General features: G+C 37.4%; 1 protein-coding gene across 1 annotated transcript in view; it reads left to right on the top strand.

The window, feature by feature from the left end:
* The window catches only part of UBE2U (ubiquitin conjugating enzyme E2 U), a 95,203-nt gene extending 84,172 nt beyond the window's left edge, over positions 1-11,031 (top strand). Inside the window, exons 7-8 of the mRNA XM_007959180.1 lie at positions 3,498-3,586; positions 10,946-11,031. Coding sequence (XP_007957371.1) covers positions 3,498-3,586; positions 10,946-11,031 — 175 coding nt within the window. The remainder of the gene's footprint in view (positions 1-3,497; positions 3,587-10,945) is intronic.
* Positions 11,032-12,282: the final 1,251 nt, after the last annotated feature.

Below are 12,282 nucleotides of genomic sequence, written 5' to 3' on the forward strand. Positions count from 1 at the left end.
AAAAAAAAAAAAAGCAACTGAGTGTAGGAAACCAATTAGGAAGCTGCCTAGCATTTGGAAGAGAGAATTTATGAAATATCAATATAAGGCAATTGAGAAGACCAGCTGACACTCACTAGGTCTAAACACCCTACTTGACTCTTTTCTTGCAGCAGTTCATTGAATGCTCACAATAACTGCATGAAAAAGTTCTAACTCTTAATTTTATAGATAAGAAAATGGGCGTGGAAAATTAGGAAACTTGCCCTGGCTCACACAGCTGATAAGCAGTGGTGTCAGAGTGTGTTTTCATCCTGGCCGGCTGCTTCCAGAGCCTGGATTCTTAGCCATGATGCTGCACAACTAGATCATGATAGAGAGGAAGATTCCTCCAGAGCCTCAGGCTTTGTCTGTGGCTGGGATGTTACTTCCATGAAATGCCATTTCTCTGATTCTCTTTTCCCCTTGCTGATTCTTTGTTTCCTTCACTGTGAATTGGATTCTGCCCCTTCTTTTTCTAAACACTTACTCCTTTGGGGTTTGTTTTCCTAATGGCTTCCTTTATCAGCCTTTATGTTGATCTGACCCCAATCTCTTCATTCCAGTCCGTATTTCTTGATCACATTCCCAAAGGCCATCTGCACTTGCCTATCCTGTCATCATTTAAAACCCAAGTCTGAAATAAAATGCATCTTTTACTTCAGTTTCACTTGATGTTTTCTGTTAATAACAAAATGTCTTCCTTGCTTTAGAATATTTGACCCTCAAATTTCCCCTTGCATGCCCTATCCAACAATTCTTAGTGAATTCTATAGCATTTTCTCTTAGATTTACCTCCTCTCCTTTATAAGCTTTGCTCCCAGCCTGGTGTTAGCTCTCAATATCTCCTGCATTTTTTCCCTAACTTATTCCCCACATTTAATCTCCTTATATTATCCACCCTGTGTACTAATGCCAGAGTAAACTCTTGTTCAGACACTGATTTCATAATTTACTACTTTACTTTTATAATTTACTTTGCTTTTTGAGTCTACTAAATCAACCCTGATCTGTCCTCTGCCACAATTTGATGGCTCTCCATTGCCTGATTCCCTTGCTTTATCAAATTCCCACTCCTCTGAAACTGGAACTCTCCACTCTGCTCAATTGTCTTGCTACTGTCATCCCTTCCTCCAGCACCCTCTGTGTGTGAGTACATGCATACACGTACCATGTTCATTCCCATCAAAGCTGTTGCAAATACTGTTGCCTGGCCTAGAATGCTCTTGCCTTTCTTCCAGTCTCATATCCCAAGTGACTCTTTTCCTAATGATTTCAAGATACAGTCAAATCTCTATTCTCCAACATTTGAGCTTATTACCACTGCAGAAGAAATGTCTGTAATTACATTCTCCAAATGTCTGTGCTAAACGATGTGCAGTTGATTGTCTTTAGTATCTAAAGCTGTTCTATTTACTAGTCCAGTTATACATCTTGCTTTCCCAACAGGATAAGCTCTCTTCAGTTTAAAATTATGTCTTCTACTTTTTTATATTCATAAAGCCAGTGATTATACTCAATAAATTCCTATCATTGGCTGAAACTATAAACACATGTAATGTGTGTGTGTGTGTGTGTGTGTGTGTGTGTGTGTATCACTGTAGACTTAGTAGTTCTCTTGAGTGGTAGTAAAATTTAGTTACTATTCTCTCATTTTATTAAGGACCTGTTTCATTTACGGAATTGAAAATGCAAATAATCACAAATGTTTAAGACTTTCAGCTTTGTATATCTAAACTACTACAGTTATACCTTTTAGGGTAATAGTTTTAATTATTCTAGGGGAAAAGAGAGAAAAACCCCTGAAGGGTAACAGTTTGAAATTGAACAGGACACCCTTGGGAAGGAAGAGGGTCACGGGTCATCCTCAAACAGACAAAAAACAATGGAGACGATTGTGCCTGAAGATGGTGTATTTTTTTTCACTAGACAGTGTGTTGACAGTTTCCTTCCTCTTGGGTCATTGTTGTCTGTTAAATGATCTGTGACAGCAAATTGATCACAAGCTTTTTCATGCAGGAGATATAATGCAGCCTTTCATTTTGTTACCTCCATTGCCAAATACCGTACATTTCGTTGGCAAATTAATGTTAGTTTAGCATATCATTTAGTAGTCTAGAGCACTGCATGAAGCTCTGGAAACAATAATAGTCATGATTAATTTATCTTCACCAAGTTTCAGATTTCTACTTAAGTGTGATTGCAAAAGTAATAACACATTGAAAAATATTAGTTTAAAATTAGGTGTCAGTAATTGTGGTTTAAATAAATGTATGCATTAACACATTTTGCTATTGCCCCCATTAATTTGAAAATTGAATCAAATATTTACTTTACAGTTCCTAGAATTTTCCTATAAAATTTAAAGCTAATTTACTTGTGTTAAGTGAAAAGTTGCTCCTTCTTCTTCCAAGGAGCTATTTAAATTGGGAAACAGGCATAAGGCCTTTTATATTTTATATTGAGGCATCCATTTAAGCCAGTTAATTGACAATGTCACATGTCTGAAAAATATCCCAAAGTGATGTTTCATTTATAGAGTGTTGAGAATCTCTTCATTAGGAAGGAAAAAAAAAATGTGTAGATACAGAGTTTCTGTTTGGGGTGATAATATTAGAACTGGGTAGTAGGGATAGTTGCACAACGTTGTGAGTATAAGTAAAGCTTCTCAACTGCACACTTAACAATGGTTAAAACTGAAAATGTTATACATACTTACCAAAATAAAATGTTTCTGTCTGTATGAAAAGAAAGTTGAAAATGCAGTAATTTGACTCCTTTTTAGTTCCTGTGTAATACTCTATAACAATTTTTGCTATCCCATTATGACACAGTAATGTTTAGCACCAGGAAGGAAACCTGTAGGCAGCAACACTTTTATGCAAATAATACATGCATTACACTATTTTCAAACCAAGCGCCTCCTCTTTAGTTAGTTTTGTGTGCCCACTACATACATTGTATGTGTGTGTGTTACATGTGAAAAACTGTTTTAGAAAAGTAATATTTTCCCCTCTTTGACAGTGGCTATCTTCTGTGTAAAATTAAACAAATCTTAATTCTGGTGTTTTTATTCTCTCATTATGATACAAAGGAAATAAAATGATTGTACTAAAATTTGGAATAGATGTTTAAGAAAATATTTCATTGTAGAATAAGAAAACTTAAAATGCTTTTCCTAATGTTCTTTTTTAATGTGAGTGAAGAAAGACAGATACTTTAAGACTGTATTTTTCTTTTTATAATATATGCATGAGTACACATTTATATTTATTATTCAAAAATCATTTGGACAGATGCCTTCTTTTGTGATTTGATGTTTTCTGGTGATGAATATATTAGATATACTGCAAAATTTGCAAAGAAGTCTGACATCTTGTGCACAAGATTCTTCTCGCTAAGCAGTCCACTCTGATAAAATAATTTTAAAAAGCAAATTTGCAAACATCTCATTTTCTGATTTTAATTTCTATTTCCAGGTCATTTAAAGATGTTTCATTTAACAATTACTACGAGTCATGGTCTGAAATAGCCACATCAAAAGCCACAGAATATTACAGAACTCCACGTAAGATGATGTAGCCTTAGCTTATGTCCTTTTGTTTTATATTAATCTCTTAATTATTCTCAGCTTGTCTAGCTTTCAAAGACTAATTGACACATATTTGCAGCATGAGGATGATAAACATTTCTGATGGCTCTATACATTTATTCATTCAGCAAGTATTCATTTTATATCCTCTTTTGTATAGAGCCCTGTAGTAAATAAAGTCTGATTAAAAGCCAAAAGGAAAGATAGTCAATTGGATAAAAGAAAGAATTCTCAATTTTATAAAGTTTATTTTACTACTTTCACCCTAGAAAGAAGCTTTCATACTAAGAAGAAACCTCTTTAATTCTAAACACAATTATTCTCTAAGCCAGAGAAAGCATTAAATAGAAAGACAGCAAGAAAACCTATGAACATAGCTAGTGGTATTCAATTATAGAGTCTAAGAAGAGAGACACATTTCTTACCATCATACTAAAACTCGTTGCTATTAAGTCAAGTCTGACTCATGGCGACCCATGTGCTACAGAGTAGAATTGTTCAGTAGGGTTTTCTTGGCTTTAAGATTTATGGAAGCAGTTCACTAGAGTTTTCCTCCACAGAGCCACTGAGTGGGTTCAGTCACAAACTGCTAGAGCCATCCAAGGACCTTTTACCATCATATATTATAAAAGACAAAATAACTGGATAACTTTCTTGTCCTATTCAATCAGATCTTCAGAGTACTATTTCATTATTTGAGTCAACATAGGTTCTCCAGTCCACACATGTTTACAGAAATGTGATTAGTTAAAATGGTGCATTCTAAAATTAGCAGTCACTGCATAATTCCCAATGAGCTCTGGTGGCATAGTGGTTAAAGCATTGGGCTGCTAACCAGAAGGTCAGCAGTTCGAACTCAACAGCTACTCCACAAGAAAAAGATGAGACAATCTGCTTCTGTAAAGATTTACAGCTTTGGAAACCATATGGGGTAGTTCTGCTCTATCCTATAGGGTGCCTACGGATTGGAATCAACTTGATGGCAGTGGGTTGCTGGGTGGTCCTAATTCTCAGATCCAATGATTAGTTTTTAGTCTTTATCTGATTTGAACTTTCCATCATACCTTTCTTGACCTACAGACAAATTATGTCCATGGTTACTCCCTTCCTGAGTGCTGCTCTGCCTCTTTCCTTAGCAATTCTTTCTTCATTCAGTCCTCTTTATGCACACTCTGTGGAGGACCTTACTCATGGCCATGTTTTTATTACCCCACATTCCAGTGATCCCTAAAGCCATATCTCTAGTCAGACTCCTTTTCTGAATTTTACATATATATTTAAATACTCATGGAAACAGCAGTCAAGAAAGCAGATATCATATTGCACTGGGCAAATCTGCTGCAGAAGACCTCTTTAAAGTGCTGAAGAGCAAAGATGTCACTTTGTAAACTAAGGTGTCCTTATCCCAAGCCATGGTATTTTCAGTCACCTCATATGCACATGAAAGCTGGACAATGAATAAGGAAGACTGAAGAAGAGTTGATGTCTTTGAATTGCGGTATTGGTGAAGAATATTGAAAATAATGTGGACTGCCAGAAGAATAAAGAAATCCATCCTGGAAGAAGTGCAACCAGAATGCTTCTTGGAAGTGAGAATTGCCAGATTTCATCTCATCTACTTTGGTCATGTTGTCAGAGGGACCATTTCCAGGAGAAGGATATCATGCTTGGTAAAGTAGAGGGTCAGCAAAAAAGGGGAAGACCCTCAACAAGATGGATTGACACAGTGGCTGCAACGATGGGCTCAAGTATAGCAAGGATTCTGAGGATGGTGCAGGACTGGGTAGTGTGTTGTTCTCTTGTACATAGGGTTGCTATGAGTTGGAACTGACTTGACGGCACCGAACAACAATATTTAAAATTGGGCATTGGACATCACAGCTACACATGTTATACATATCTCATACTTAAGATGCCCCAAAGTGAATTCATGATCTTCCCCCTGAAACCTGCCCTTCCTCCTTTATTACCTCTCTTAGTTAGTGGTAGAGCAACATTCTTATGCGTACTTGCCCAAGCCAAATCATAGAAGTTACCCTAGATTTCTTTGTCTCCCTTTTACACCTTGGTGATTTTATCTTCTGCCAGTCCGTGAATGCTTCTCTACCATGCCACTCCTATGACCACTGCCTTAATTTAGGGCCCTTTTGTATCTCATCACATCATTGTCATAGTCTCCTAATTGGTTTCAAGAGAGAGAAATATCAAACACAAAATAGTATTTAGTTTTATTAAGGCACTAATCAAGGGGGCTCTGGTGGTGTAATGCCTAAGGCATCTGACTGCTACCTAGAAGGCTGGAGGTTCAAACCCCCCAGCCACTCCTCAGAAGGAAAATTGGGCAATCTACTTCTGTAGTGATACTGCCTTGGAAACCCAAGGAGGGGTCTCTGTGAGTTGGATCTGACACGATGGCAGTGAGTTTGGTTTTGTTTGAATCAAGGCAAAAAGTGATAGGTGCTTAACAAACATATACATTAATATGTTGTTGCTGTTGTTTGATGCCATTGAGTCAGTTTCAATTCATAGCCACCCTATGTATAACAGAAAGAAACACTACAGTTCCTGCACCATACTCACAGCTGTTGCAGCCACTGTGTCAGTCCATCTCATTGAGGTCTTCCTCTTTTTACGGACCCTCTACTTTACCATGCATGATGTCCTTCTCCAGGAACTGGTCCCTCCTGATAACATGTCCAAAGTATATGAGATGAAGTTTCACCATCCTTGCTTCTAATAGAAGGAGCCTTCTAGCTGTACTTCTTCCAATTCAGGTTTGTTCATTCTTCTGACAGTCCATGGTATATTTAATTTGCTTCACTAACACCATAATTCACAGGCATCAATTCTTCTCTGATCTTCCTTATTCATTGTCCAGCTTTCACATGCAAATGAGGTGATTAAAAATACCATAACTTGGGTAAGGGGCACCTTAATCTTCAAACTTATATTTTTGCTTTTTAACACTTTAAAGAGTTTTTAAAAAAAAAAAGAAAAAGAAAAAAAAAAAGCAGACTTGCCCAATGCAGTATGTCATTTGCTTTCTTCACTACTGCTTCCATGGGCATTGATTGTGGATCCAAGTACAATGAATATATATAAGCCTCAGCTGCTAACTGAAAGATTGGCTATTTGAACCCAGTAGCCACTCCACAGGAGAAAGATGTGTCAGTCTGCTTCCATAAAGATTACAGCCTTGGAAACCCTATGGGGCAGTTCTACTCTGTCCTATAAGGTTGCTATGAGTCAGAATCGACTTGATGGCAACAGGTTTATAAAGATAGAGAGATACAGGTATGCATCACTTAACATCCACAATATGTTCTGTGAAACAGAACGCTATGTGATTTGGATGTTGTGCAAATCCCATATTAAAACCTTATGGGAGACCACTTCTAGTTGTCCTTGTTGGTGCAGCTGATGCTGCTAGAGTTGCTAGCAGAGATTAAGCCAGCAGATCAGGAACCCAGAGAATCAGGTGCCAGCAGTAACAGTGACTGAGAGGGAGGGGCAGGAAGTGAGTGGGAAGGGAGCAAAGTGCACCCAGCTCTGCCTGTTGTTTCACCTGCCAGAACAGTGGAGCGGCCCCAGCCCCACAGCTCCTGCTGCCATCACTGCCTGCCTGCTGGGCAAAGTCTGAGATCTTGCACCTAGAACCATGTCCTCTGCCTCACTTGCCTGCATCCCACCTGTGGTCCAGTGCTGCAAGAATTTGGGCTTGGGAGTCTTTATAACTATTATGTTGTTGTTGTTATGTGCCATCAAGTTGGCCCTGACTCATAGCGACCCCTCCTTGGGTTTCCGAGGCAGTATCACTATGGAAGTAGGATTGCCCAACCTTCCTTCCGAGGAGTGGCTGGTGGATTTGAACCACCAGCCTTCTGGTTAGCAGTCAAGTGTTTTAGCCACTATGCTACCAGAGGTCCTTATAACTATTATAGGAGAATAATAAAAAGAGAGCGCTTTCCCTTTAAAAACAAAAGCAAAACCTTATGGGGCCACAGAAATATATGCAGTCAGACATTGCCTAAATGGACATTAAGTGATGCATAACTGTATATATAAAAGCATGTTTTTGCTTGAGATCAATAACTTCTAAGAAATCACATGTTCTTGCGGGGCATTAGTTATTCATTTGATTTGCAATCACACATTCCCTTCTCCCTACTCATAGATTCGTAGTTAAGTATGCTGTTGAAGGTCTTTTTCAACTCTATCAGCATTAAAAATTTGATACCAGAATTTATGAATATTTGCTTCCTTCCAAAAATTTGTGTGTGGGTGCCTCTTAGCAAATTCAGTAAACATGTCTTAATCATCTACTATGTGTGACACACTAAGGAGCTCAGATGAGTTCTAAGATGCAATAGCCCTTAATTGCACAAACAGTGTTGACAGACATTGACACACTCTAGGGAACAACTCAGTGTCAAACTACCCCAATCAAAGGAAAAAAAAAAAAATATATAGGAGAGTACTTAAAAAATAATAATAATAATGCATGCAAAAGCATAAGGCAATTTAGGAAGGAATATCTTGCAGGAAAGAACAATTAAGCTCTTCCTCAGTTTCTTCCGCAAGAGTTTGACCCCAAAATGTTTAATTTTATGTTGTTTCTATATCTGTCACTAACCTAGTTTATAGTTCATCCCTCTTTTTGAAGGCAATAGCTGATAATGGTTATCTCTAGCCCAGAAGAATGTCTGAGACTTTGATTCTAGCACTTGGTGCCAGATTTCACAATCACCTTGCCTTTTTTCCCCTAGGGAATTGTTATAAGAATGTTTCAAGAGCTTTCTTTCAATAATAATCAGCACTTAATTTTAAAAATATTAAATGTAAACCTTACATGTGCTGCTGGCCATTTTGTCTTTGGATAGTTCAGCTGGACGAGATCCAATACTATCTCCTTTAACAGCCTAATTTCCTGGCAATAATGAAGATGAAGCTTTTAGATTATAGAACATTTCTTCAACATCTCAGAAATAAAAGAGCAACCTCTAATAACTTCATTTTCTGTAGTTAAGAGCTTTATCTTTTATGAGTAGTAGTGAGTGGTTATATTTTTATTTTTAGTATTAACTTTTTCCCATATCTTTGTGCCTGCAAATGTATATGTAGTCGTTGGTGCTGTAATAATGCTAAGTTATTATTCTATAATGTAATTTACAGAGTTTTCTCACCTATTATATATTCTTAAATCTTACAAATTCATCATTCTTTTGTTAATTTATTCAACCAGGATTTATTAAGCACCTAATAATATAGGTCATGCATGGTGGTATATCTGTTGTTGTTATGTGCCGTCGAGTCGGCCGCGACTCATAGCGACCCCTCCTTGGGTTTCCAAGGCAGTATCACTACGGAAGTAGATTGCCCATCTTCCTTCCAAGGAGTGGCAGATGGATTTGAACCACCAGCCTTCTGGTTAGCAGTCAAGTGCCTTAGGTACTACGCTACCAGAGCTCCCGGTGGTATATCTAGAAACTATTATCATTATACCCTATTTTACAGATGAGAAAACTGAGTTAAGTGATTTATCAAAGTCCACACATGTGAAACAGAATAATATATATTGGTAAAGAGTGTAAATTCTTGAGCCAGAATGAGTTTAGTCCTGGTTCCGCCATTTACTAGCTGTGAGACCTTGGATATGTTTCTTAACCTCTCTGTGCCTACTTTCTTCATCTGTCAAATGAGCATAATCACAGTACATATCTATAAAGTTGAAGCACTTACAATAGTGCTTTGCATACAGTTTTCAACAAGCGTGGCTACTATGAATTAGTAATGGAGAGTAGACAGTGGCTTCAGAACTTGAACTCAGACCTCTGACTCCACATTTATTCTTCTTTGCATCACACTGTGCTCCTTCCACAATATGACATGAAGTTGTTATATCTCTACAACATGAGGTCAAATTCAAACTCTGAAGTATATGCAGTACATTTTTTAATAATTATAATTATTGGTTCATAATGTATGTAATCACAGACAATCATCTGGGAAAATACAGTGATGATCCACTATTCTCTGTCTATCACTATAGAATGGCAAATAAAACGTTTGGCAGAGAACAATACATATGGTTGTGGGCAACAGAGCCTTAATGACAGAATATGATCCCCATAAGGAAATGTTTATGTGTGAGGAAAAGAATTCCTTCAGACCAGTGGACTCTGTAATACTGAGCAGAGGCTTCCTGATGTTTGTTTGCTGTCATCAAGACAGAGCAAATGGCCTGAAGCATCATGGGGATGCTTGCTTTCCCCCTAGGATACTTTCATTCTTTGAGTCTTTAAGCCAGCTATAAGGGCAAGTGTCTCCAAAATGCCTTTGGAGGCTAAAGGCTGTATTATCTAGTTCTAATGCAACAGTTCTCAGTCTTGGCTGCTCATTAGAACCACCTGAGGAGCTTGTAAAAGTTCCAGAGTAAAGGGCACACCCCAGACCAATTACATCAGAATCTCTGGGAGTGGGACCAGGCAGTAGTAGTTTTTTAAAGCTCCCCAGGTGATTACAATATGCAGCCTAGGTTTAGAACCAGTAAACCTTGGGAATAGCATGATGTCAGAAGTTACATGTTCCTTAGCTCTATACTGGTTGTGCCACATGCAGTTAAGTAAATTTAGGCTAGTCACTTAACTCTTTGTACCTCAGTTTACATTCTGCCTTGGTTTAAGTTGTTCTCAGTTTAATATGAGATAATATGTGAGAAAATAAAACATGGTAAGGCAAGTTGGTGCCATTACATTTCTTCAAAGCTGTAGCCCCGGCAATAGGAGGAAAAAAAAAAATCAGATAAACCTATGCAGATTTGGATCAGTGGTATATCATGGAAAAAGCAGAGTGGAAGCAATGCCCAGTGATTCTCAGCAAGGACAAGGAAAGCAGAACTATCTTATGGAGGCATTAAGAGGATGCTTTTCTACTGAAGATTACAAAACTGACACTAAGACAAGATGTGGTTCTTATTGTTAGTTGTCATAGAGTCAGCTCCAACTCATGGCCACCTTGTGAATAAGAGAAAAAAACATTGTATGGTCCTGTGCCATCTTCATGCTCATTGGTATGTTTTAAGTCCATTAATATATTAACAAATGTCATCATGAAAAAAATTTCTGAGTCACAATCTACTTATTTTAAATAATAGCCAATATTACAAAGTTTTAATATAAGGAGCAAGTTTAGAAAGTGTCTGAGTAATATAATATGATTTGACCTATGTAGTCTGTATTATTGCCACATATTAATAAGAAGCGACTTATTTTCAACTCTGAACCAGAATTAAAGAATGGATGCATAGCTCATTTTCCCACAATACTCTAATTTCAGTGCTTCAAGATTCAAATTTCATAGGAAATTATTATAAATGGAAGAAAATGGACCTAAATCACCCTAAAGAATGGCGTTTAAGGTAAATAACTTGAAGTGTTTAGAATCCCATCAACTTGAAGTGTCTGTTATTCTATTTCTTTGAACTGAACCATAAGAGGAGGGGGAAAAAAAAAACCTTTGGAAATAATCATTTATGCCCTTTTCTAAGCATGGGAACAAGAATGAAACATATTTATTCTTTTCATATGAACCCAAGTAGGAAATATCTTTGCTACCTATTGTCTACAGGGAGGAAGATAAGACATGAGCTGGAGTAAAGGAATCCCACAATCCTCTTCTCATTCATTCTCTTGTTCCTACCTCCATTGTCCTTATCAATCTATGCCTTCGAAATAGTAAAACAAACTTGTAAACTAATTATTTCACCAATTAGTTTTTTATACTTCTTATAGCTCCAAATATTTTTTTCCTCTTCCACACACTTCTCAGTGAGGAACCTAAAATATTAAATCTAATGAGCATATATTTAGGAAAGTACAAAAGTAAGTCATTACAATATCCAGAAATCATTGACACTTAAGATTAAAGAAGAAACTTTAATCTGCTTTTGCATTTCTTGACCTGGGTGATGTCTTTTCTGCTTTGGCGTGGTGACATGAAGATTCTGTCACACTTCTGTGGTAATGGCTATGTTGCAGTAGTCATTTATTCTGATATGCTTATTTCGAAGTAGTCAATGAACTGTTGTTCATTGCCATCAAGTCGATTCTGACTCACGGGAACCTCATGTGTGCAGAGCAGAATTGCTCCACAGGCTTTTCAGGCCTATGATCTTTCAGAAAGAGATCACCAGGCCTGTCTTCTGAGGCAAATCTAGGTGGGTTTGCTCTACCAGCCTTTTGGCTATCAGTAAAACACGTAACCGTTTATTACACCAAGGGACTCTTAGTCAATGAGTGCACTACCTTAAATCTAGAGGAATTAAAGATGCTATTTTTGTTTTACTTGTTTCTTAGCTCTTCAACTTACTGTCAGCAATTTGAACCCTTTTCTAAAAGGAAATATAGATTAATAAAAATAATACACTGGGTTTTTAATGTGGAGTCCCTAGGTGGTACAAACAGTTAACACACTCCATGCTGACCAGAAAGTTGGAGGTTCAAGTTCACTCACAGGTCCTCAGAAGAAAAGCCTGGTGGTCTACTTCTAAAACCATCAGGCATTAAAAATCCTGTGGAGCACAGTTCTACCCTGATACAATTGAGGTCACTGTGAGTCAAGGTTGACTCCACAGCAACTTCTTTTTTTTGTAATTTGTGTAGAAATCAAGGTTC

This window comes from Orycteropus afer, unplaced genomic scaffold (assembly GCF_000298275.1).
Source record: "Orycteropus afer afer isolate SDZICR_OR568_19922 unplaced genomic scaffold, OryAfe1.0 scaffold00016, whole genome shotgun sequence".
NCBI classification, from domain to species: Eukaryota; Metazoa; Chordata; class Mammalia; order Tubulidentata; family Orycteropodidae; genus Orycteropus; species Orycteropus afer.